This window comes from Danio aesculapii, chromosome 25 (assembly GCF_903798145.1).
Source record: "Danio aesculapii chromosome 25, fDanAes4.1, whole genome shotgun sequence".
Lineage (NCBI taxonomy): Eukaryota > Metazoa > Chordata > Actinopteri > Cypriniformes > Danionidae > Danio > Danio aesculapii.
Genome location: NC_079459.1, coordinates 28,416,856 through 28,440,929, shown reverse-complemented (window position 1 = coordinate 28,440,929; position 24,074 = coordinate 28,416,856). Strand labels below are relative to the sequence as shown.

Below are 24,074 nucleotides of genomic sequence, written 5' to 3'. Positions count from 1 at the left end.
TTGAAACAAAAGTAGTGTTTATATAAAACCAGAATACATCTTTTTTTTCATATTCAGCAATTAAGACTTGAGTATAAATGATGACGTGATGATATCAAACAAATGTGCCAATGTATAAATAATATAAGATCAATACTTACACACTACAGTGGAATAATCATAGACTATCTTGGAATGCGCTTGAGTGCATGTAATGGAATGGAAGTGAATGAACTCAATATTTGGTCTCGTTAGACAGTCTGAAATGTGTGCTACAATTGTGGACTCCATTAAACACTGCAGCATTAAATGGAATTACCATTAACTCCGCTCTCGTTGCTCCGGATGAGTTCGTACTCAAGAGCCAGATCTAAACATCGTTGAGCGGCTTTCCGGACAGAGGCCTGCTTTGGATCATCTGCTTTAGCCAGCACAGACAGGATCTCCAGGGCCTCGCTCTCCATCAGCTTCTCTGCTAAGCTTTTATCCGCCTGCATGATGTTCATCACGATGACCACTCCACGATGCCGCAGGTCCTGACTTTCACTGAGCAAAAGAGCCTGGAAGATCTCCAGCCAGTGGCTCGTCTGTTGAATAAGATAGAAGAAAAAAAAATTCAGACACACTTGCTAATAACCTGCATCAAATGTCTCTCTTATGCTCACTCATGCTTGGATTTATACACATATACATGAACATCACCTACACTCACTGGCCACTTTAATAGATACACCTTACTAGTAACAAGTTGGACCCCCTTTTGCTTTCAGAACTGCCTTAATCCGTTGTGGCATAGATTCAACAAGGTACTGGAAATATTCCTTAGAGATTTGGATTTATATTGACATGATAGCCCTATTTTTGTTGGCTGCACATCCATGATGCGATTCTCCCGTTCCACCACATCCCAAAGGTCCTCTATTGGATTGAGGATCTGGTGACTGTGGAGGCCATTTGAGTGCAGTGAACTCATTGTCATGTTCAAGAAACCACTCTTGAGATGATTCATGCATTATGACATGGTGTGTTATCCTGCTGGAAGTAGCCATCAGAAGATGGGTACACTATGGTCATAATGGGATGGACATGGTCAGCAACAATACTCAGGTAGGCTGTGGTGTTGACACGATGGTCTGGATGGATCCATGCTTTCATGTTGTAGATGCCAAATTCTGATCCTACCATCCGAATGTCGCAGCAGAAATCAAGACTCATTAGACCAGGCAACGTTTTTCCAATCTTCTATTGGTTCAATTTTGGTGAGCCTGTGTGAATTGTAGCCTCAGTTTCCTGTTCTTAGCTGACAGGAGTGGCACCCGGTGTGGTCTTCTGCTGCTGTAGCCCATCCGCCTCAAGGTTTGACATTTTGTGCATTCAGAGATGCTCTTCTGCATACCTCGGTTGTAACGACTGGTTATTTGAGTTACTGTTGCCTTTCAATCAGCTAGAACCAGTCTGGCCATTCTCCTTTGACCTCTGGCATGAACAAGGCATTTGCGCCCACAGAAGTGCCGATCACTGGATATTTTCTCTTTTTCAGACTTTCTCTGTAAACCCTAGAGATGGTTGTGCGTGAAAATTCCAGTAGATCAGCAGTTTCTGAAATACACAGACCAGCCCGTCTGGCACTAACAACCATGCCACGATCAAAGTCACTTAAATCAGTTTTTTTTCCCCCATTAAAGTTAATACTATGACTTAAAAATGTATTACTATTTACACCTAAATTGGAAAATAACCCCGTCATGTCTTATGTTATTTATTTATTTATAGTTTCATTTTATTATTGTACTCATTTTGTGAAATTGCCCTTGTATGTTCATTCTTATACAAATTACAGTCCGGGCTGTATGATTGCGAGCTTTGAAAAATCGGACATTGCGATATTTTGATTTTCTGCTATATTTATTGCAATATGAATACAATTTTACCAGATGGCTTGAATAACTCTATTTGAAGAGGGAATAAATCATTATTTTTGATTGACTGGGTTGTTTTTGTAACGGTGTGAATCATGTATAACAAAATAATACATTTTTAAGCAAGAATAATTACAACACAGCAATAGAAAAAGTAAAAATAAGCACTAAAAGGTATAAACAGTGCTTTATAGTTTCTCCGGAGAGTCAAACTGTTAACATGTTATTCTCTCTCTCTGCTTTGTTTACCTGAAAGGAGGTTATCCGGGTTACAAATGAGGAGAGCGCGCGGGGGCGGGGTTTTCGGGAGAATGTTGATTGAAGAGGTCTTGTGTGTGTGTGTGTGTGTGTGTGACGAGTGAATTAAGGAAATAAAGTGTGCTTACTAAATAAACGTCGTGTTTATTCAACTTTACACAAAATGTATTCAGGTACAGAAATTGAATGTAATGAAGTGTAACATAGCACTCTATAGTCTTCATTGTATTAATAATTTAGTAAACTTATTCTTCAGTAAAGTTACAAATGTCGTATGTTATGGTCCCTGAATGCTCTCTTCAAAAGCCTTTATAACACATGCAAATGATAAAGTTTCACTCTGGTATGCTTATACTTTGCAATAACTTCACAAATCTCATGTATTATCAATTGTTGATCAACCACAAACCCAACTCAACATTGCGTATCCTGTAATGTGACTATTGCGGACACACGCATTGTGATATCGATCCTAAAGCGATATATTGTGAAGCCCTAAATACAATTTTTAAAATAGAATTATTATTATTTTATCCACATTGGGCAGAGCATGAGATTACGCTGTGGCAAGCAGGTCTCATCTGGCAGCATCAGCATGAGTTTGAATCTACATCTGCATCACTACTTGACTATTCAGAAGTGATTATCAGCCAGTTGGGATCTACAACTCACCGTGTCAGGAATACGTGTGCACAGCTCAGGCATCTCCCCGGTCAGCACAGCCAGTGTGCCGGACGCAGCCTTCCTCAGTCGCTCATCATCCTCACCACTGTAGAGAACCAGCAGCTTCAGACGGTCACTGTCAGCGGCCAGATAAAGCTTTTGCACCTGATGAGTCAAAGAAAACCATAAAACCAATCTTTCCCTGAAGGAATGAGGTGATATGTACTCCACCTTTCATTTCCAGTCAGCCAGCTCAAGAGATTACGATGAACTGTCATGCTATTATAAAACTGCAGCGTTTCAGATCTGATTTCTTTAAAATCAGTGATCTTCACTGCCTGATTGATATACGATGTAAAGTGGGTCTCAGACTGGACAAGAAGCACTGAATTAAATTCAATCGTTCTGCACTATTTCTTTAAAATCACTTATTTTACCACAGTATTTTCAATGGAGTTTCTGCGCTCGTCTGCTGATCCTGATGGCGCTAGTGTTTAAACGGTCTTTTATCTTTCTTTACACTTTAACAGCTAAATAAATGCGTAAGTCTATTGAATTGATTATATTTTAATATACATTACAACATCAATGCTATAAAAGCTTATGAAATTGAAAATAGTCACATACACCTTTAACCAGAAGTATATAGCCCATTAGCTTCAAATCTGGCCCCAACTACAGATATTAGACGTACCTCAGTGCTTAAGGCCAGATTGCACATACACTCAGTGGAAGCAGCGCGGACCATGTCATGCTCCTCGAACATGTAGCCCTCGATTTTAGGCACAGCTTTCTCCTTGATGATCTTCTGCCTGTGGGAAAATTGAAATAAGGTATTAATGGGTGGCTTCTTCTGGTTTACACTAGTTCACCCATACATATTCATTGTTTTCCACTGGGTAGGGCTCATCCCTGTGCAAATAACCCTGCGCAGAGGATTATGGGCATCCGAAGTATCCATCACTTGTACCCTTCAAAATCTCTAATTCCAAATAACCCTTCAAAGTGGCCAGTTTTAGGCACTTGGGTTTGGATTAACACTTCAGTATGACTGCCATGATTGTTATCACTCCTTTAGAGGGTGATATGTCCCATTGGGAACACAGTGTACTCATACGCAATGGTCATGCACTTAATAGTCAGTTTATTATCACTCTTAATACTACAAAAAATGCTTTTTTTTTATTTCGTTTTCAATCTAAATATCTAAAAAAAAAACTTCAATCAAAAATTATTTTCTAGCCCAGCAAAGATTATTTCAGTCTTATTGAAGATTATTCAATAAGATTATTTATAGTCTTATTTCCAGAAATAATATGCCAAAATAAAGTGAGTTTTCCCTCAAAACAGGCAAAAAAATCTGCCAATGGGGCAAGCAAATTAAACTTGTTTTTCTTTTGACATAAGATTATTTAGCTTACGCCATTGGCAGATTATTTAGCTTGCTTTAAAGTAAAACTCACTTTATTTTGATATATTATTTCTTAAAACAAGACCATATGTCTCAGTTGTCTAGAAAATGCTTCTTGATTTAAGAAATTTTAGATATTTAGACTAGAAACAAGACTTTTGTGCAGTGTAACTGCTTGTTAAAGTAAATATTTAATCAACCAATCATTACAGTGAATTTAGTAATGGTTGGTCTGGGTGTTTCAGAAATTGCATAAACTTATAGCCGACAAATCTGCAGCATCTCAATACCATCACGTCAAAATGGACTAAAAGCTACATTTATCAAAATTAATGTCATTGAAGAACCAAGCTGTACATTTGAAGGCCTGAGAGGGTGAGTAAAGTTTTCTTTTTTGGGTTTAAATTCATTTCAGTTGGCGATGGCAAACCTGAGTCTTTCGCTGATGCCGGCCAGGTTGGTGAGAGCCATCAGAGCCTCAAAGTTCTGCAGCATCGAGCAGTCGAGAGCCAGAAGACTGACCAGGGGTCTCACCACCTCATACACCTACACAAACACACCACTTTAGATAAATCACTCTAGACGTTACATTTCTGACTGAAGCAAGTCAGAAAGTTTAAAGTGATCCAAAAATTACAACCCTATCATTATTTACTCCGCTTTGAGTTTTGTTTCTTCTGTTGAACACAATAGAAGATATTTTGAAGAATGTTGGAAACTGGTAGCCATTGACTTCTATAGTGTTTGTTTGTCCTAAAATGGATGGCTACTGGTTTCCTACATATCTTCTTTTGTGTTCAACAGAAGAAAGAAATTGAAACTGATTTATAGCATGTGAAGGTTAAGTAAATGATGACAGAATATTCATTTTTGAGTGAACTATCCATTTAAATAATCTGCTGATGTACCCTCTCGCCTGGAAACGCAATTTCTGGGTTGGATGTGATGGTGATTTTGGCCAGAGCTTGAGCTGCTTTAATCTTCCCACGATCGGTGCTCTCAGAAACCAGCGGCAGCAAAGCCTGTATCAATAAAACAAGACATATCTCACACTCTTCTGTTCAGAAGTTTACATGACAGCCAGATTCACAGGATTTTTGACCAGATAATTGGAGCATTGGTGAGCATAAGAGACTTTTGAATGCTGTATGTAAAAAAAAAAAATCATCCTGTATCTTAAAAGAAGCAGTTCACTTTCAGAAAAATTAGTCACCATTGATTTCCACAGTATTTTTATGACTATGGAGTCAATTGTGACTCAACTATTCAAATTTCAACATTCTTCAAAATATCTTTTTTTGTTCAACAGATAACTAAACTAAATAATAGAAAATTGTGCAAATGATGTCCGTATTGTCATTCTGGAAGTGATCTACTCCTTTAAAAAGCGCAATATGGCTTATTTCATTGAAATATACTGACATACTGTATGTACTTGCATTATCGCAAATGTTTTGAAAAATGTTCAAATCCAAAGAAGTAAGCAATTTTAACTAGTGAGACAGACCGTGTCCTGTGTCTCCTTGCTAATGATGTCACACATCCTCATTTTCTGATTTGGTTTAACACTTTTTTTTTTTTAACACCCTGTTCTAAATAAAAGCAACGGCACCTGATAGAAGGAATATTTTCCACATTAAAAGGAGTTTTTGTCCTAAACAACTCTGGAAATTTTTATTTTAGAAACAGTTTCTATTTCTTGCAGCTGAACAACAAAAAACTATGACAATGATCCCCTCAGGTACACCTTGTATGCTTTATTCAGTGTTAGATGCTAATAATGTGACATTTATTGCCATAATACTGAAAGAAGCAGCAGATAGTTCAACTCAGATCTGGAAAATAAAATAAACTATTTGAAAATTAATTTAGACCTGTGACTCAACATGTTCATTTAATATATTGTTGGAGTGCAGTAAGTGCACTATTCTGTGTTTATTGTTACGTTTGGTACAAACAGCCAAATTCCTTATCACTGCAAATCTTGTCATGTAGCGTGTTGTTAGGACACGGGGTTACAATGTAACCTGCTCACCTGATGTTTACGTTCATAATATTGATATTATTTGCTAATTAATAACCACCTCATGAGGAACTCTGAATCTGCGTCTCATTTTGGAGTCTGCTACTGTCCATCTGAGGTCGCATTTCGGTCACGGGTGCATGCTTTAAGAGCCTTCATGACTGAATGAATGAAATGCAGTTTTCCACAAAGGCAACCCGTGGTGCTGAAATATAATTGGCTAAACTGGTGGGTTAAATGACCAAAACAAAGACAGACCTTCTGGCACGTAACGCATTTAAAAGCAGAATATCTGACTTTAGCATAGTTTAGCATAGTCAGATAAACAAGAATGTTCACATAGCATGTTTCTTAAACATCTGCAAACATATTATGGTATTTTTATGCTTTACAAGAGTCAAAAATTTACATACAGCACCCTTAACAACTAATTATTACTGCCATTTCATAGACATCCGCGTGTATTTTTAACTTCAGTGTTATGTTTTGCTAGTAGTTATGTGTATTTAAATGTCTGAAACCTAAAATAAACTTTATTTGTTTGAAAACACTGATAAATTATGATTTATGACAAGCAGCACGCTTGTCAATCTCGTCAGATTTGAGTTTGAGCAGTTGATGTGCATTATACCATTATAATTACACCAGTGTGATTGTACGCATGAAAGGGTTAAAAGACACTACTTGCTTGAAAATTTACTTACTTTTCCTCCTCCTTGTGCCACAACCAGCCCTCTGTCCTCCTGTCTCTCCACCAGAGCCAAAATCACCCTGTGAGGAGGAGAAAAAAAAGACATTTCATCTGATAAAGAGCCCATTCTTGGATGGAGAATAGCCGTTTTGCAAACACAAATCCATTTTCAAACAATCTCGCCTGATGGAGCAAACTGTTCCAAGGCTTATCTGTATTTGGGACAATAGTTGTGCCAGCAGTGAGAAAGAGCCAAAAAACTAGAGTGCAAATAGATTAGTTTTACAGTAGCAGTCTTTGAATAGAGCCAGAATTGTTGAAAGTGATGGAGCTTTATAGACCTGGCGATACACTCTCTGCAGGCCTCGGTCATGGCAGGACTCTCCTGTTTCACCATACAGACCAGCGCTGATACCACACCGGCCTCCAGCAGCTTCACCACCCGCTGCTCCACAAACGACTGGCCGTCCTGTGTGAAAAACACAAAATTGCATTACACTTGTACAACCCAAAACAAATGGAAAAAAAGTGGCAAATATCTGGCAAGGATTAGGTCACGCAATACTTTTCGTTTATGAAAAAGAGCAACATTAATACTGTGTTCACAGTCTGTTATATCTAAGTAAATATTTAACTAATAAAATATTAATATACAGTTGAAGTCACTAATTATTAGAATAATTTTTTCTTTCCCCATTTTCTGTTTAACAGAGAGGAGATTATCGTAACACATTTATAAACATAATAGTTTTAATAACTCATTTCTAATAACTGATTTATTTGATCTTTGCCATGATGACAGTAAATTATATTTGACTAGATATTTTTCAAGACAGCTTTAAGTGACATTTAAAGGCTTAAGTTAGGGTACTTAGGCAAGTTATTGTATAACGATGGATCATTCGAAAAAAAACAAATAAGACTTTCTCCAGAAGAAAAAATATTATCAGACATACTGTGAAAATTTCCTTGCTCTGTTAAACATCATTTGGGAAAAATTTTAAAAAGAAGAAAAAAATCCAAGGGGGGCTGATAATTCTGACTTCAACTGTAACATTATCAAAAAATTATACACTTAAATGATGTCATTTGGAAATTTTGGATGCATGTGCAACGACAAACAATCAAATTAATAAAATAGAATAGATATGAACAAATATTCCATTAATAAACAGTAATATACTTTTATTATGAATACATTTATTTTTATTTTAGGATACACACACACACACACACACACACACACAAACACACGCACACACACGCACACACACATTTTTTTCTCTCTATTAGCATTTCAAATGCATACTTATTTAATTTTGAATCTGTTTTTTCTTCATATTCTCAATTTTAAAATAACAGATAAGTAAACAGATACATAATATCAAAGTAGTGTCAAATACATTTAAAACATACAAAAAATGTCATTAATTCATATTATAACAAATAATAAATCAATTATTCATTTATTCATTTTCTTTCTGGCTTTATTAATCAGAGGTCGCCACAGAGGAATGTACCGCCAACTTATCCAGCATATGTTTTTATGCAGCAGATGCCCTTCCAACTACAACCCATCACTGAGAAACATCCACACACATACACTACAGCCAATTTAGCTTACCCAATTCACCTACAGAGCATGTCTTTGGACTTGTGGGAGAAACTGGAGCACCCGGAGGAAACCCACACAAACACGAGGAGAACGTGCATCAACTCCACACAGAAATGCCAACTGACCCAGCCGAGGCTCGAACCAGTGACCTTATTGCTGTGAAGCCATCATGCTACCCACTGAGCCACCGTGATGCCACATAAATCAATTCCTAATACTAAATTAAATATATGAAATAAAGCTTAAAATAAATAAGTAAATAAAAGAAAAAGAGTTTGAAATCAAGACTTTTTATCTATTTTTGCTAATTAACTTTGTTGTTTTATTTTTGTAATTTCTAAACATTAAACGTATGCTGCTTTTTAGACTTTAACAGCCACTGTATGATTATGCTGTATTAAAAAAAAGATATTGATGTGGAAATAAACCTTGAATTAAATTAAATAACAGTTTAAATTAATGAAAGTCTGAATTAATGACAATAGTATGTTCATTTTTGACCAACATAACAATCCTATCCGCATTAATCACCTTTGGATGCTCCTCTGGTACGTGTTGTTTAGCATATTTAGCTAGCTCCACCATCTGCGGGTCTGGCTTCTCCACATCGTAGCTGTTGGTGCAGTTTACCAGCGTCGATCCCACCGCAAACAACACAGTTTTGTCCTCGGACTGCAATCAAAACAAAAACACGACAGGAGTTTAAAGGAGCTGTGGAGGATTAGCATAACAAGCAGACGTTTATCTCCAAAACAGCAGAAAAAGACAAACCTTGGCCAGCTCAAACATGGCCTGAAGGGCTTTCTTGTCCTCAACTAGGTCCTCTTTGACATCGGCGTCCAGCGTGAGGTAAGCCAGGCCCTCGATGGCCCAGCGCCGCGATGCTGGAGGAAGAGATTCATTGCAGAGCCACCTGGGAAAAAGAAAAAGACAGCTGAAGACCACCTGAAAAATACGTTTTACATATAAACACACGTACAAATAAACGCTTTTTAATACATTTTAATAATAAATAAATTTCTTACGTTTTAATTTAGTTTAAATCAAAATAAGTGATTAAAAAAAATACCGGTACTAAAATAACAATGAGATGAGGTGGCTCAGTGGTTAGCACTCAAAAGCAAGAAGGTTGCTAGGAATGAGTGTGTATGGGTGTTTCCCAGAAACTGGGTTGCAGCTGGAAGGGCATCCGCTGCTTAAAACATATGCTGGAATAGTTGGCGGTTCATTCCGCTGTGGTGACTCCAATCGGAGACTAAGCTGAAGGAATGAATGAATGAATGGAAATGAGATGACACTGTGCACCTACTTTCTGCACTGCTTGGCGAGTTTCAGTGTTGAACCTTCAGCAAACTGCTTCATGCTGAAATCTGTGCCTCCAGCAGAGCCCAGTTTACACAAGCCCTACAACACACATACAAATACAAACACAATAACACACACACACGCACGCACGCACGCACGCACGCACGCACGCACGCACGCACGCACACACGCACACACGCACACACACACGCACACACACACACACACACACACACAATAAAACACACACCCAAAAACATACAAACACAATGAAACACACACCCAAAAACATGCACATACAAACAAACACACACAAAAACAAAAATACACAACACACAATAAAACACACACCCAAAAACATGCACATAAACAAAAATACACAACACACATCCAAAAAACATGCACATACAAACACACACAAAAACAAAAATACACAACACACAATAAAACACACACCCAAAAACATGCACATACAAACACACACAAAAACAAAAATACACAACAAACAAGAAAACACACACCCAAAAACATGCACATAAACAAAAATACACAACACACATCCAAAAAACATGCACATACAAACACACACAAAAACAAAAATACAGAACAAACAAGAACACACACCCAAAAACATACAAACACAATAAAACATATACACAAAAACAAAAATACACAACACACAATAAAACACACACCCAAAAACATATAAACACAATAAAACACATACACAAAAACAAAAATACACAACACACAATAAAACACACACCCAAAAACATACAAACACAATAAAACACATACACAAAAACAAAAATACACAACACACAATAAAACACACACACACAATAAAACACATACACAAAAACGAAAATACACAACACACAATAAAACACAACACACAGACACATGCATGCAAACACACACAAATTCAAACCCAAACCACAATAAAAACAAGCACACAAAAACAAACACACACATGCACGCAAACACAAAACAAACACAGGCACACGAACATACAAAGCAAACACAGCAACAAAACAAACACACACACACACACACACACACACACACACACACACACACACACACACACATGCAAAGCAAACACACACACAACCACAATAAAAGTACACAAAAACACAACACATACAGACATACGCACACAAATAAACACACACACAAACAATAAAAACACAAGCAGCATTAAACATGCAAACACAAACCAAACACACACAAACAATAAAAACACAAGCAGCATTAAACATGCAAACACAAACCAAACACACACAAACAATAAAAACACAAGCAGCATTAAACAAACAAACAAACATACAAAACAAAAAAACACAACACACAAACAACTCACACATACATAAACAGACACATAGAAACAATAAAAAACACACACAACCAAACACACAAAATAAAAACAACACACACACACACAACACAACAAGTAAACACACACACACACACACACACAACCACAATAAAAAAGGACACAAAAACATGCACATAAAAACAAACACGCACATACAAAAACAACACGCACAGACATAAGACACACAAAACACACAAACAAAAAACACACACACACAGATGCACAAACACACCATACACACACACAGCCACAATAAAACCAGCCACAAAAACATGCACACACAGACAGACATATGCACACAAACACAAACACACACACACGCACAGAGATGATCAATCCCTCTGCCACAGTTGAGATCACAGTAATATGTTTGTATATATGTGTGTATGTGTCCTCTCACCACCAGCGCGCGCACTCGTATGCGGTCGTTCTGGCTCTTCTTGTAGAGCTCTTTGAGCAGTGCCACACCGTTGGCAGTGATGAAGGAGGCTCTCTTGGCTTTGCCAGCGGCGTGAATGAGCGCCTCCACTGCCACCTGCTGCTGGACGATGTCTTCAGACGCACACAGAGAGATGACCGAGTCCATGAGGCCGCTCAGCTCCAGAGTCACGTTTCCCACATCGCTGGGACCCTGCAGGAGCACGGAGACTGTCTGAATCGCCTGCAGACGACGCTCCATAGACGAACTCATGAAGTGATGCCTGAAGACAGAGGAACTATTTCACTGAGGAGCGACACAACTATTAAAAGAACAGAATTAGCTAAATATTAAACATCTAAGATTATAAATACCAATACAGATATAAATATAATCTCTCTCATATACAGTTGAAGTCAAAATGATTTTCTAAATGATGTTTAACAGAGTAACGAATTTTTCACAGTATTTCCTGTAATATTTTTTCTTCTGGAGAAAGTGTTATTTGTTTTATTTCAGCTAGAATAAAAGCAGTTTTGGCGACGCGGTGGCGCAGTAGGTAGTGCTGTCGCCTCAAAACAATAAGGTCGCTCATTCGAGCCTCGGCTGGGTTAGTTGGCGTTTCTGTGTGGAGTTTGCATGTTCTCCCCGTGTTTTAGACATGTGGTATTGGTGAATTGGGTAGGCCAAATTGTCCGTAGTGTATGAGTGTGAATGGATGTTTCCCAGACATTTCAGCTACATATTTTAATAAAATAATAAAAAGATATTGCACTAATATATATACAAATATATATATATATATATATATATATATATATATATATATATATATATATATATATATATATACAAATATATATATATATATATATATATATATATATAAATATATATATATATATATATATATATATATATATATATATATATATTAAATATGTTTATAAACATGACGTTTAAATTTTATAGTATATATTTGATTGAATTTTTGAAGTCATTTTCAAATACTGCATTATTTTTATATATATATATATATATATATATATATATATATATATATATATATATATATATATAAAAATAATGCAGTATTTGAAAATGACTTCAAAAATTCAATCAAATATATACTATAAAATTTAAACGTCATGTTTATAAACATATTTAATATAATATTTAATTAAACGATGTAACTTTAAAATAGAATACATTATATATAATAATAATAATAATAATAATAATAATAATAATAATAATAAAAATAATGATGATAATAATAATAGTAATAATAATGATGATGATAATAATAATAATACAAATAATAATAATAATAATAATAATAATGATGATGATAATAATAATAATGATGATGATAATAATAATAATAATAATGATGATAATAATAATAATAATAATAATAATAATAATAATAATAATAATAATAATAATAATAATAATAATAATAATATGCCAATTATGATATGGGTTAGGGATGGTTAGGAGGCCATCTCTTTTTCGAAAGACATCCTGGGATTTTTAATGATCACAGAGAGCCGGGACCTCGGTTTAGCGTCTCATCTAAAAGACGGCGCTCACTGAGCAGTATAAAGTCCCCATCAATATACTGGGCGTTAAAACCCACACAGACTGCAGGTTGAGCGCCCTCTGCTGGTTCACTAACACCACTTCCAGCAGCAACCTAGTTTTCCCATGTGGTCTCCCATCCAGGTACTGACCAGGCACAGCCCTGCTTAGCTTCAGTCGGCGACCATATGAGAGTTGCAGAGAGCTAGCCATCAGCTAGATATAATATGTACAATATAACATCTATATTTCATTTAAAATGATATAATATTAGCATGATATAATACAACTATATTATTATATAGTCATATTATCTTATCATGCTGTCATAGATCAATGCTATTTGATCTAGGAGTGAGAAGGGATAAAAACACAGGCCAAACACTTGGATGTTGAGAAAGGAGCTAGAGAGGAATCTTTCTCCAGAGCACTAGCTGGGTTTCAGTTAAATTAAAGCTGTTGTGAACTGTTGGAAAGTTGAATTGTGGTGATTTAAAATCTTGTTGACAATTGGTACTTGTTCTCTGTTGTGGCTAAGAGCAGTATCACGATTTAAACTTTGATTTCGTTCTTTTGCTTTTTCCCCCAGGAAGCAGTAAGGAGGTGGTCGGCCTTTTCTTTTTGTTGGACTTTTCTCCTGTTTTGAGGTCAGTCAGGGAGTCAGTGTAGTTTTGTTGTTAATTTTCATCATTATTTTCTTGTAGCTTATTTAGAGGTTTTACTCCCAGACAGAACCCTGTTTTTGTTTGTTATTTTGGCTTTATTCCCCTCCTAAAGCTAGAGCTTCCTTAACACTACATTGTGTGTGACTTTGATTTTTTTTTTTTTGTTGTGAATAAATTTTTGGAACTTTACTCGTTGTTGTGTTGTGACTGGTCCTAGTTTAGTGCTCTTTAAATTAATATTGTTGCGTTCATTGTATTTCCCCTAGACTAATGTAGAACGTAACAAAATATATAACATTAATATAAATCTCCCAGATAATATATATTAAAGGATACAATAATGTAATATTTCAAAAGAACTACTTAGAGAAAAATAATTAATTTTTAAATGCACAATTAACATTTAAACACATAATAAAATATCTACATGAAGACTTTTCAAATAATATAACTACAAATAATATTCATTTAGTTTAATAAAGTACTGACATAAATGTAAACAATTTAAATCTGTCTGCTTCAAATAATATTCCTAACTTGTATGACTTACTGCACATATTCCTCACAGAGCTTGCTGAAGTTCTCCCTCTCTTTATCGCTCTTCAGGTCATCATAAAGCTTATTAAGCAGCACAGAGCAGCTCATGTGAGTGTTATCAGTGAGCGGCGGCCCGTTTTCAACTTCAGAAACAGTTCCCGCAACTTCCAGAATCTTCTTCAGCCCTTAAAAAAACAAAAAACACAACCATCAGATGATCTATCCAGGTGGTTTCACCACCACTGATGCCACACAGGAGATCAGAATCGTGAGCAGCCGTACCCTGGTCGATGACCCACAGGCTGAGTGAGTTGTCTGGGTTTTTCACTGATTTTCGGGGCACCTGTTTGACCAGCAGGTTGATGGCACTGTCACGTCCCGCACCAGACACACTGGACGCAGGCAGCATGTCAAGCAGATGACGCAACATGGAGCGCAACTCGCGGGACGGTTCTGCAACACACACACACACGCACGCACACGCACGCACACACACACAGAGCATTTCAAAATTACATTTGATAATTATGACTCCAGAACACACCAGAAATGAATAATTTATTCCTAAAAGGCTTTTATTGCTTAAACCTTCATAATAAATGTAATGTTTATATAAAAAGAAATGGTTTTGTATGATGGGTCCATTTGGAACTATTTAACACCATATTGCATCTGATGTGTATTCCTTATAATGAGGCTATGTAAAAAACTAATGGTTACAGTTTTCCTATGTTTTTACTATATTTATACATTTGTTTTAATTAAAAGCATAAAAAATTTAATCAGTATTTCAATATTTGAGGGGCTGCATGGTGGCTCAGTGGTTAGCACTGTCACTTCACAGCCAGAAGGTCGCTGGTTCGAGTTTGCATGTTCTCCAAGTGTTGGTGTGGGTTTCCTCTGGGTGCTCCAGTTTCCCCCACAGTCCAAAGACATGCGCTATAGGTGAGCTGAATAAACTAAACTGGCCATAGTGGATGAGTGTGTGAATGTAAGTATGTATGGGTGTTTCCCAGTGCTGGGTTGCAGCTGGAAGGGCATCAGCTGCGTAAAATATATGCTGGAATAGTTGGCGGTTCATTCCACTGTGGCAACTTCTGATAAATACGAGACTAAGCTGAAGGAAAATGAATGAAAATCTGAATCTGCCATTTTAAATGACACTAACTACAATGAAAAATATAAGGGAAAAATAATGGTTTCTTTTTTAATATGTACCAATGTAAATATGAATATAAATAAAATAATATGTATGTACATATAGTAAAATATGGAAATTTTTACCATTGCAATAAAATGATAAAAACAAAATATCAGTTTTAATATGATTAATGGAACTGAATAAAGGTTATAATTTATGAATGAGTCAGGTTCATGAAACCTACATAACTATTTCTAGTGAAACAACATTAATTGTTATATTATTGAATATATAATAATGAATATATATAATTTAAATATTACTCAGATTTGTTTTCTTTACAAAATCAACTGTGGAAATATTTACTCTGAAATGAAACAAGTGACACATTTTATACCACAATAGTGCATCTTATATATAAACTAAATATTTTAGACCCCTAATCAAAGTAAAACTGATGAATATATTTTACAAAAATATTTGGGACCCTGGGCGTCACGGTGGCACAGTGGGTAGCACGATTGCCTCACAGCAAGAAGGTTGCTGGTTCGAGCCCTGGCTGGTACAGTTGGCATTTCTGTGTGGAGTTTGCATGTTCTCCCTGTGTTCGCGTGGGTTTCCTCCCGGTGCTCCGGTTTCCCCCACAAGTCCAAAGACATGTGCTATAGGTGAATTCGGTAATCTAAAATTGTCCGTAGTGTATGTGTGTGAATGAAAGTGTATGAATGTTTCCCAGTGTTGGGTTGCAGCTGGAAGGGCATCCGCTGCGTAAAACATGGATAAGTTGGATAAGTTGGCAGTTCATTCCGCTGTGGCGATACCAGATTAATAAAGGGAGTAAGCAAAAAAGAAAATGAATGAATGAATGAATGAATTTAGGACCCTGATTAAGCTTCATAGATAACTTTACAATAAAGTTTTTTGACATCTCAAGGGTGCTCCACACATATTCAGGTTCAAAATAACATTTTTAAATGTTTATTTCACTTAACAAAATGAAAGAAAACGGTGTATTTTGAGTATATAAAAGCATGATCAAAGTTGAATTCCTTTACTAAAAATATAATAAAGTATATTTATAGAGCTGGAAGTACCATGAGAGATTTGAAGCCTAGTGGGAATATAAAAAAACTAATAAAAAGACTTGAAGACTTGATTCTGACTGTTTAATTACCTAACATTAAAATAAACTACCCTATTTATAGCTTTATATGTTTTTTTTTGTTGTATTTATTTTTTCTTAGTTACTGTAAGCCTGTCAAAGTGACACACAACCCCTTCATACTGATGTCCTGATCCCAACAATGCAGCTTATTTAGCAATAAAACACTCAGTTGTACTCTCAACACGTCCCAGTCTTAAGTAGAACAGAAATGATTTCTGGTCTTGTCTTGAAGTAGGTCGCTGACACGGGCCGTGTCTCACCTGGCAGTATGGCTTCATCTTTCCCTCGGATCTGTTTCTTCATGCCCTCTGTAAGAGCCTCAAACATCACCTGGAGCAGATGGCAGGCTGACAGAGACACGCTGGAGGCAGAAGAGCCCATGACGCCACACAATCGCTCCATCCCCAGCTCGTTCACAATGGCCATGGTCTACCAATGAGATCAGTAGCATAAATGGAGAAACTTTAGACATGATATCTGTGAGCTGAGGGAATAATCGAAGGGGAATGTCATGCACATGTTGTCAGTAAAGACAGTCGTGGTAAATCGTAACTATTAAATACAAATATTAAATTATACCCTTTTCTATTTTTATTCTACTTAATTGAAATCTTGTTTTATTATTATTATTATTATTTTTAATATTATTATTATTATCCTCTGTTTTTCACACGTAAATGCCTTAATTGCAAGATTTTATGTTGTTATGGTTATGATTGTTAAATATTTAGCATATACAATAAAAAATGTTGTTTATAAAGACATGCTATGGAGATTTTCTGGTTATCTTCTCTGGTTATGGTGTATTTGTAGTTTCCGTGAGAGCGCCCTCTGGGCTTCAGGAGGTGATTTACTACTGTTCACAAAAAAAACTGTGCTTCCCTGAGCAGATGTGCATGACAATTAATAACATTTCATTTTGATTAGTTGCCCAGCACTAGCGGAGACATCAAACTTGAGTGTAAAGGGATGTTTTTCACCCTGGACTGGTGTCCGGTGCACAGGCCGACCAGAGTCCGGAGAGCAGAAAGGATCAGTTCCTCCTGTTTGGACTCAAGAAGATGATGTAGGAGTTTGACTCCATCATTTCTGAAGATCTGCTCGGCGCCTGCGTCCTCTCGGGAAAGTACCACCAGATTCTGAGCAGCCTGAAACACAACTGCACACTGTAAAAAATGCTGGGGTCCACACAATTCCTTCACGTTTTCTCAACACAAATCAATTAAGTTAATGCAACTGTTTTAACCAAATTTGGGTGGATTGAACATAAAACAATTAAGTTGTCCCAAAGAAAACCTTAAGAATTGTGTTGTTCCAGCTCATTTTAAACAAGTAGTTTGAACAAAAAGCAAAAGTCATTTTTTGAGTGCATGTTAACGTTTTGCGGACCTTTTACATATTGTGTTTACAACGGTTTGTGAATCTAACAGCTCTGAAAAGCGTCTCATTGAAAAACATTTGAAAGATTGCGCTTTTGGATGCACTGCCGGATTCTATTATGGTTTGTGTAAGCGTTTTGAATTTTAAATGTCATTGATAGGGCAGCATGGTGGCACAATCGCCTCACAGCAAGCAGGTCTCTGGTTCGAGCCCCGGCTGGGTCAGTTGGCATTTCTGTGTGGAGTTTGCATGTTCTCCCTGTGTTCGTGCGGGTTTCCTCCGGGTGCTCCGATTTCCCCCACAAGACCAAAAACATGTGGTAGAGGTGAATTGGGCATCCGCTGTGTAAAACATATGCTGGATAAGTTGGCGGTTCATTCTGCTGTGGTGACCCCAGAATAATAAAGGGACTGAGCCGAAAAGAAAATGAATGTCTTTCATAAACTCATGTGGAGTTATTATAAAAATCATGATGACGGATATTGGTAGGTTTACATACTGTCTATCAGAGTCACTGCACTACTAGCCAGTATAATTTTAATCAAAGGTGACCTGTTAATGTGAAAATTACTGCTTCTGTTGCAGTTTTGCAACATATTTCTTCTTCAAATTGGCTGAAAAACCACTACACGCGAGTGTGTTAAAACTTTTCGCGAAGCTGGCTTGTTTCCATTAGGCATCATTTCAGTTGGTGTAATCTGAAGAGTAATGGAAATGCAGCTACTGTGAGGAAAGAGATGGTGCCGAAATGTAAATCATCAACACAATATGCGTTTTCTTGAGCTTGGATGAAGACTTTTAACACAAATCAGACATCAGAAATGATATTAAAGGGATAGTTCACCCAAACTTAAATTCTGCCATCATTTACTCATCCTCCACTTGGTCTAAACCCGTCTGAGTTTCTTTCTTCTGTTGAACGTAAATGAGGATACACTGTTAGAAAAAACAGCCATTGACTTCCATAGTATTTTGTGTTCATACAAGAGACGCCAATGACTGCTTTTTTTCCCCAAACATTTTTCAGGAGATCATGTTTTGTGTTCAGCAGGAGAAAACAATTCCTGATTGTAAGTAAATAGTGGGCAAATTAAATTTTTGGCTGAACTATCCCTGTCTTACCCACCTTCTGTCGGTCTGCAATTGGTGCTGAACTATCCAGGAGGAGTTTGAACATCTGTTGAACTCGTGAGTCTGTGGAGGAGAGCTGTGTTGCCTATATACATGTATAAACATAAATATGGTGTTATTTTTAGATCATTAACAATAACAGAGCAAGCACCACTCATAACCCACACCTTCTGCTGGATCTGAGCTCCTAGCTCTCTAAGCAGATCCTGAAAAGCTTTATTCTTGGGTTCGAGCTGTGCACATTTCTGAACGTCCATAAACGCCTGATCCAGCCGTCCAAGCTTCTGCTGAGCCTGCGCTCGACGAAACCGGGCCTTGATGTCACCTGGATCAACGTCCAAAGCTTAAGAACAGAAAAAAAAAAACATGCTTTGGTTAGAGGATGTGTTTGTGATCAGGGTAATTCCAGGTTTCTAAGATTTATATTTATGATAAATAGCAGCTCACTGCTGCTCTTATAGTTGTGTAAATTGCTTCCTTGTCCTCATTTGTAAGTCGCTTTGGATAAAAGCGTCTGCTAAATGACTAAATGTAAATGTAAATGACTTTTTAAGACCTTTAATTTTTACAAAGAATTAAATTTAAGACCAATTTTATAGTATAGAATTTAATGTAATACCGAAGAGAGCACACAACATGAATAATTACCATCCTTAACACTCTTTATTGCACATTGTGCTGCTGCTTAACAGAATGGACTGGCTGAAATTGGCCAGATGACTGGCCATTCACTCGTCATGCCAATAATCATCCAATTCCAGTCCCGGGCTAATTAATTGGTGCATATATCGGCTAATGTACGGGTTAAAGCAGTGGTCATACTGCAAGTAAGCCCACACAGAATCTGTGAGCGCAGAAATCTGCAGATTTTAAACCCATCTTTGTGTCTATTTATTTACTTAATTAATTCCAGAAATATTACTGACTAATATGAAAATGTTCGTTTGATTTATTTTCAACACAGTTTGTAAAGTAATATTTTCTGTCTTTTAGTAGATATATTACATGAGAAACATGCTTTGTTATTTCCCAAATAAGTGGATCTAATTGTGTTTGGATTGTAAACTTTGAATAAAAGTTAAAGAGGTATTATTTTTTATTTCATTTATTAAGTTTTTAGTTTTTAGTCAAAATTATTCTGCATAAATCCGCAGATTCTTCACAAAATTCTCTGCAGAAAAAGCAAAACATGTCTGCAGATTCTGTCTTGTCCTAGTCTTACAGTGCTCAGCATATATAAGTACACCCCTCACAAATCTCTCTTTTACATTCATATTTTTAATAGGAAGCTAAACAAAATTATATCTGTGCATATACATTAGATTAGTCAGGACTGAAGCCAAATCTGGAGCTTATCTAACAAAATAACTTATCATAACGGTCCAAAAATGAGTACACCCAAATTTATATGTTATAGAAAAATATTAAATAAATTTAATTAAGAGGAAAAATCAAGAGAAGCAAAAAAAAAAAAAAAAAAGGGAAAATGGAGTTGAAATTGTTGTACTTTTATTTGCTATATTTTGCTTGAATTAATTGTATTATCTTTCAATTTCTAAATATGTTTGGTGACTAAAATATTATTGTAATAAATATATGTTTATTAAATCTGTTTTGTTTAAATGCTCCAAAATACATTGCCTATATTCACTGAGCAATGGATAAAAATATTCATTTTCAAAATGGGGTGTCCTCAATTATGCTGAGCACTGTAAGCTGTCATAGAATGAAATCCCAGCAAACGTTGCTTACGCAAGTGAAATCCACATGAGCATGTATTTTATTAGGTTCCACCTATTTTGTTTTGGGTGACAATTAGATGAAGAGATTTTAAGTAGATTTCAAATTGGAAACAAAATCTTCTTTACGGGGTGAGTTTGGTTGCATTTTTAAGACCTTTGAAATGCAGATCAATTAATGCTTTATAAGGATCCGCAGACACCCTGATGATGAATAACATGCAGAGACCATGAATGTAATTTTTACATTTAGTGGCATCTTCTTCTGCTTTGGTGTAGTCCTCGAGTTTAAGGTAACATGCCGAGCGGTTGCGGTACAGGACTGCACTCTCGGATGGACAGTCGCTGATCTTCAGGGCTTTTGTGTAGCAGGTCAGAGCTTGTTGGACATCACCGGTTTTAAAATGACTGTTTCCTTCCTCCCTTAGTGCAGAGGAGTCCTGGGACATCTAGGCAACGCAAGGCAAGTTTATTATACAGCACATTTCATACACAACGATAATTCAAAGTGATTCACATAAACAAGAATAAAAGAAACATTAAATAAATGTAAAAGAAATAAAAACAACAAAGAAGAAAAATGATTAAAAACTGATAAAAATGTATTATTACTCAATTTAGGTAGAGTAATATTCTCACATTCATTCATTTTAATGGTCCCTATATTGTTTACCAGGCTAATTTGAATATTCAGTCTGAAATCGCATTTAAGTATGACTTCAAAACAACATTAGCACTATTTCATTACAGTTTTTCTCAGTCGCTTTGGTGCATTTCTCACAACACTATTTTCATTTGCACAACAGTTCATGCATTTCTCAAAACATGATGTCATTTGTGCACATCATAGTAGCAGTTTCTCATTCCTTCCAACAAATTGCAAATGCTTTTGGACATGCATCAATTGCTTTCATACAACTCTCTGCTGTTTTAGAACATTATCATTTGCTTATGTCATGTCAGTCAAAATGAACTAAACTAGTGAATGCTGAATAGTCATTCCATATAAAACTAACAGTCCTCATTTCATTACTTGAGTCATTACAAGCAAGTTTTAGAAAAAATAATAATAATATTTTTTTCCAGAAAATGTCTTCTAAAATGAACAATTTGATGAATGATTTACAGACCTGTGTATGTTGTAGGTTCAGTTCCAGTATGTACTGCACTGTTGTTTACAGTTGTGCACAGCTCTACCCGAAGGATTGTTTGTTGTAAATAAGGGTGTATTTATTCTTTTGCACAATGCTGTGAATAAATTAGAATTGCAAAGAGCATATGAAGTAAACATGTGAAACATACATATTCAGTGTCTTGTACTCAGATACCTCACTAAATGCAGTGATGTCTAACTTTACAGTAGTTTTCAAACGGCTGTGCAAATAGTATATACAGTAGTGCTGTCTTGAGCATTTTCACGACATATTTTTGCATTGAAAAACTGTCATAATGAAAACAGGACAAAGCCATTTGACTATCATGTTCATAAACAATGGTGTCAGAACTTTTCATCTTAATGACACTGACACTTTCATTGACATGAATACTTGCTTTTGAGGAATGAGCGATCCATTTTGAGCAAGTGACAAGCTTTTGCAGGTTATCAACTAGGTTTTGCAGTTTAATCAAATTGTTTTGAGAATTTTTGTTTTCGCATTAACTGTTGTGCAAATGTAAATAGTGTTGTGAGAAATGCACCAAAGCCACTGAGAAAAACTGTAACTGTGAACAATGTTGTACTTTGACGGTCATTGGCTGCTAATATGATTTCCCTATTTAGAATTTGAAAATAATACTTATATTATTGAGGACAAAGTCTAATTGTGCGAATATAAAACCGACTTTGCCTTAATTAAAGAGAATATACATTGTAATATACATATAACTGATTAATGTAGGTACTGCTGTGCAATTCAAATGCATTTAATTATGAAAAAAGACAAGAAATGCAGTTAGTGTTAACTCTGAATTATGCAAGACACGTGTGTAAACCATACACACTCTATTGCATTACTAGCATTATCAAATAAACTTAAAGGCATCATAACATCTGTGTTCAGAGCTGCAACAGTAACTATGTGAAGTTGCAGGGTGATAAATACAACTCACCTTTCTCTGTGGCTTTGTTTTCACTTTTAGATATAAAAAAAACGTCCGAGTTTATAATGCGGTCTAATTGATTTGTTTCGTTTTTTATAACGCTTAAAATATTACTGGTGTTATCAAAATGTTCAGTAGTTCTGTTCTCGACTGTTCTGCCCGTACGCTTCCTGGTTTTGATGCGCGATGATGACGCTGCCGAATCCTATTGGTCGAACGTTGGTAAGCGTCGTTAATATTCACCAGTCAAGCCCCTTGACTGCTGTGGGACTCGAAGCTCCGCCTCATTTGAATGTCTTGACCATATAAGTCCAGCAATGAGGGAATCTGTCAGAATTCCCTCTGTACTGATAGATGACTGTAAAACGAAATGTTTTCTCCTCCGACGGAATATTTTTACTGCTTATTCTAGTTTGTAAATTTCTAAATATAAATTATATAAATAATATATTCTACATATTATTAATACTTAGGAGGCACGTTCATTTACTCTATCTATCTATCTATCTATCTATCTATCTATCTATCTATCTATCTATCTATCTATCTATCTATCTATCTATCTATCTATCTATCTATCTATCTATCTATCTATCTATCTATCTATCTATCTATCCATTCATCCACCCATTCACTTACCCACATGCCGGATTTATGATCAGTCTATCTATCCTAATCCATACACCCATTATCCATCCATCCATACAACCAATCTCATCAATCCATCCATTAAGCAAGCAACTATCATCCATCATTTCTCATCCATAAATCCATCCATTCATCCATCCCTCCATCCATCCATCCATCCATCCATCCATCCATCCATCCATCCATCCATCCATCCATCCATCCATCCATCCATCCATCCATCCATCCATCTATCTATCTATCTATCTATCTATCTATCTATCTATCTATCTATCTATCTATCTATCTATCTATCTATCTATCTATCTGATTCATCATCAGTCA

The 24,074-nt window shown here is 36.1% G+C and overlaps 1 protein-coding gene across 1 annotated transcript; it reads right to left on the bottom strand.

Moving 5' to 3' along the window:
* unc45a (unc-45 myosin chaperone A) lies at window positions 1–23,274 on the bottom strand. The gene is made up of 19 exons (XM_056451929.1): window positions 23,112–23,274; window positions 21,250–21,451; window positions 19,431–19,606; window positions 19,259–19,348; window positions 17,733–17,900; window positions 17,013–17,181; window positions 14,729–14,899; window positions 14,460–14,631; window positions 11,643–11,943; window positions 9,869–9,963; window positions 9,331–9,472; window positions 9,091–9,231; window positions 7,286–7,413; window positions 6,958–7,024; window positions 5,139–5,252; window positions 4,661–4,776; window positions 3,514–3,631; window positions 2,829–2,984; window positions 1–566 (listed from the first exon to the last, which is right to left on the bottom strand). The coding sequence occupies exons 2-19, from the start codon at window positions 21,449–21,451 to the stop codon at window positions 285–287; spliced, it is 2,808 nt and encodes a 935-aa protein (XP_056307904.1). The 5' UTR covers window positions 23,112–23,274; the 3' UTR covers window positions 1–284.
* Between the last annotated feature and the right edge of the window lie 800 nt (window positions 23,275–24,074).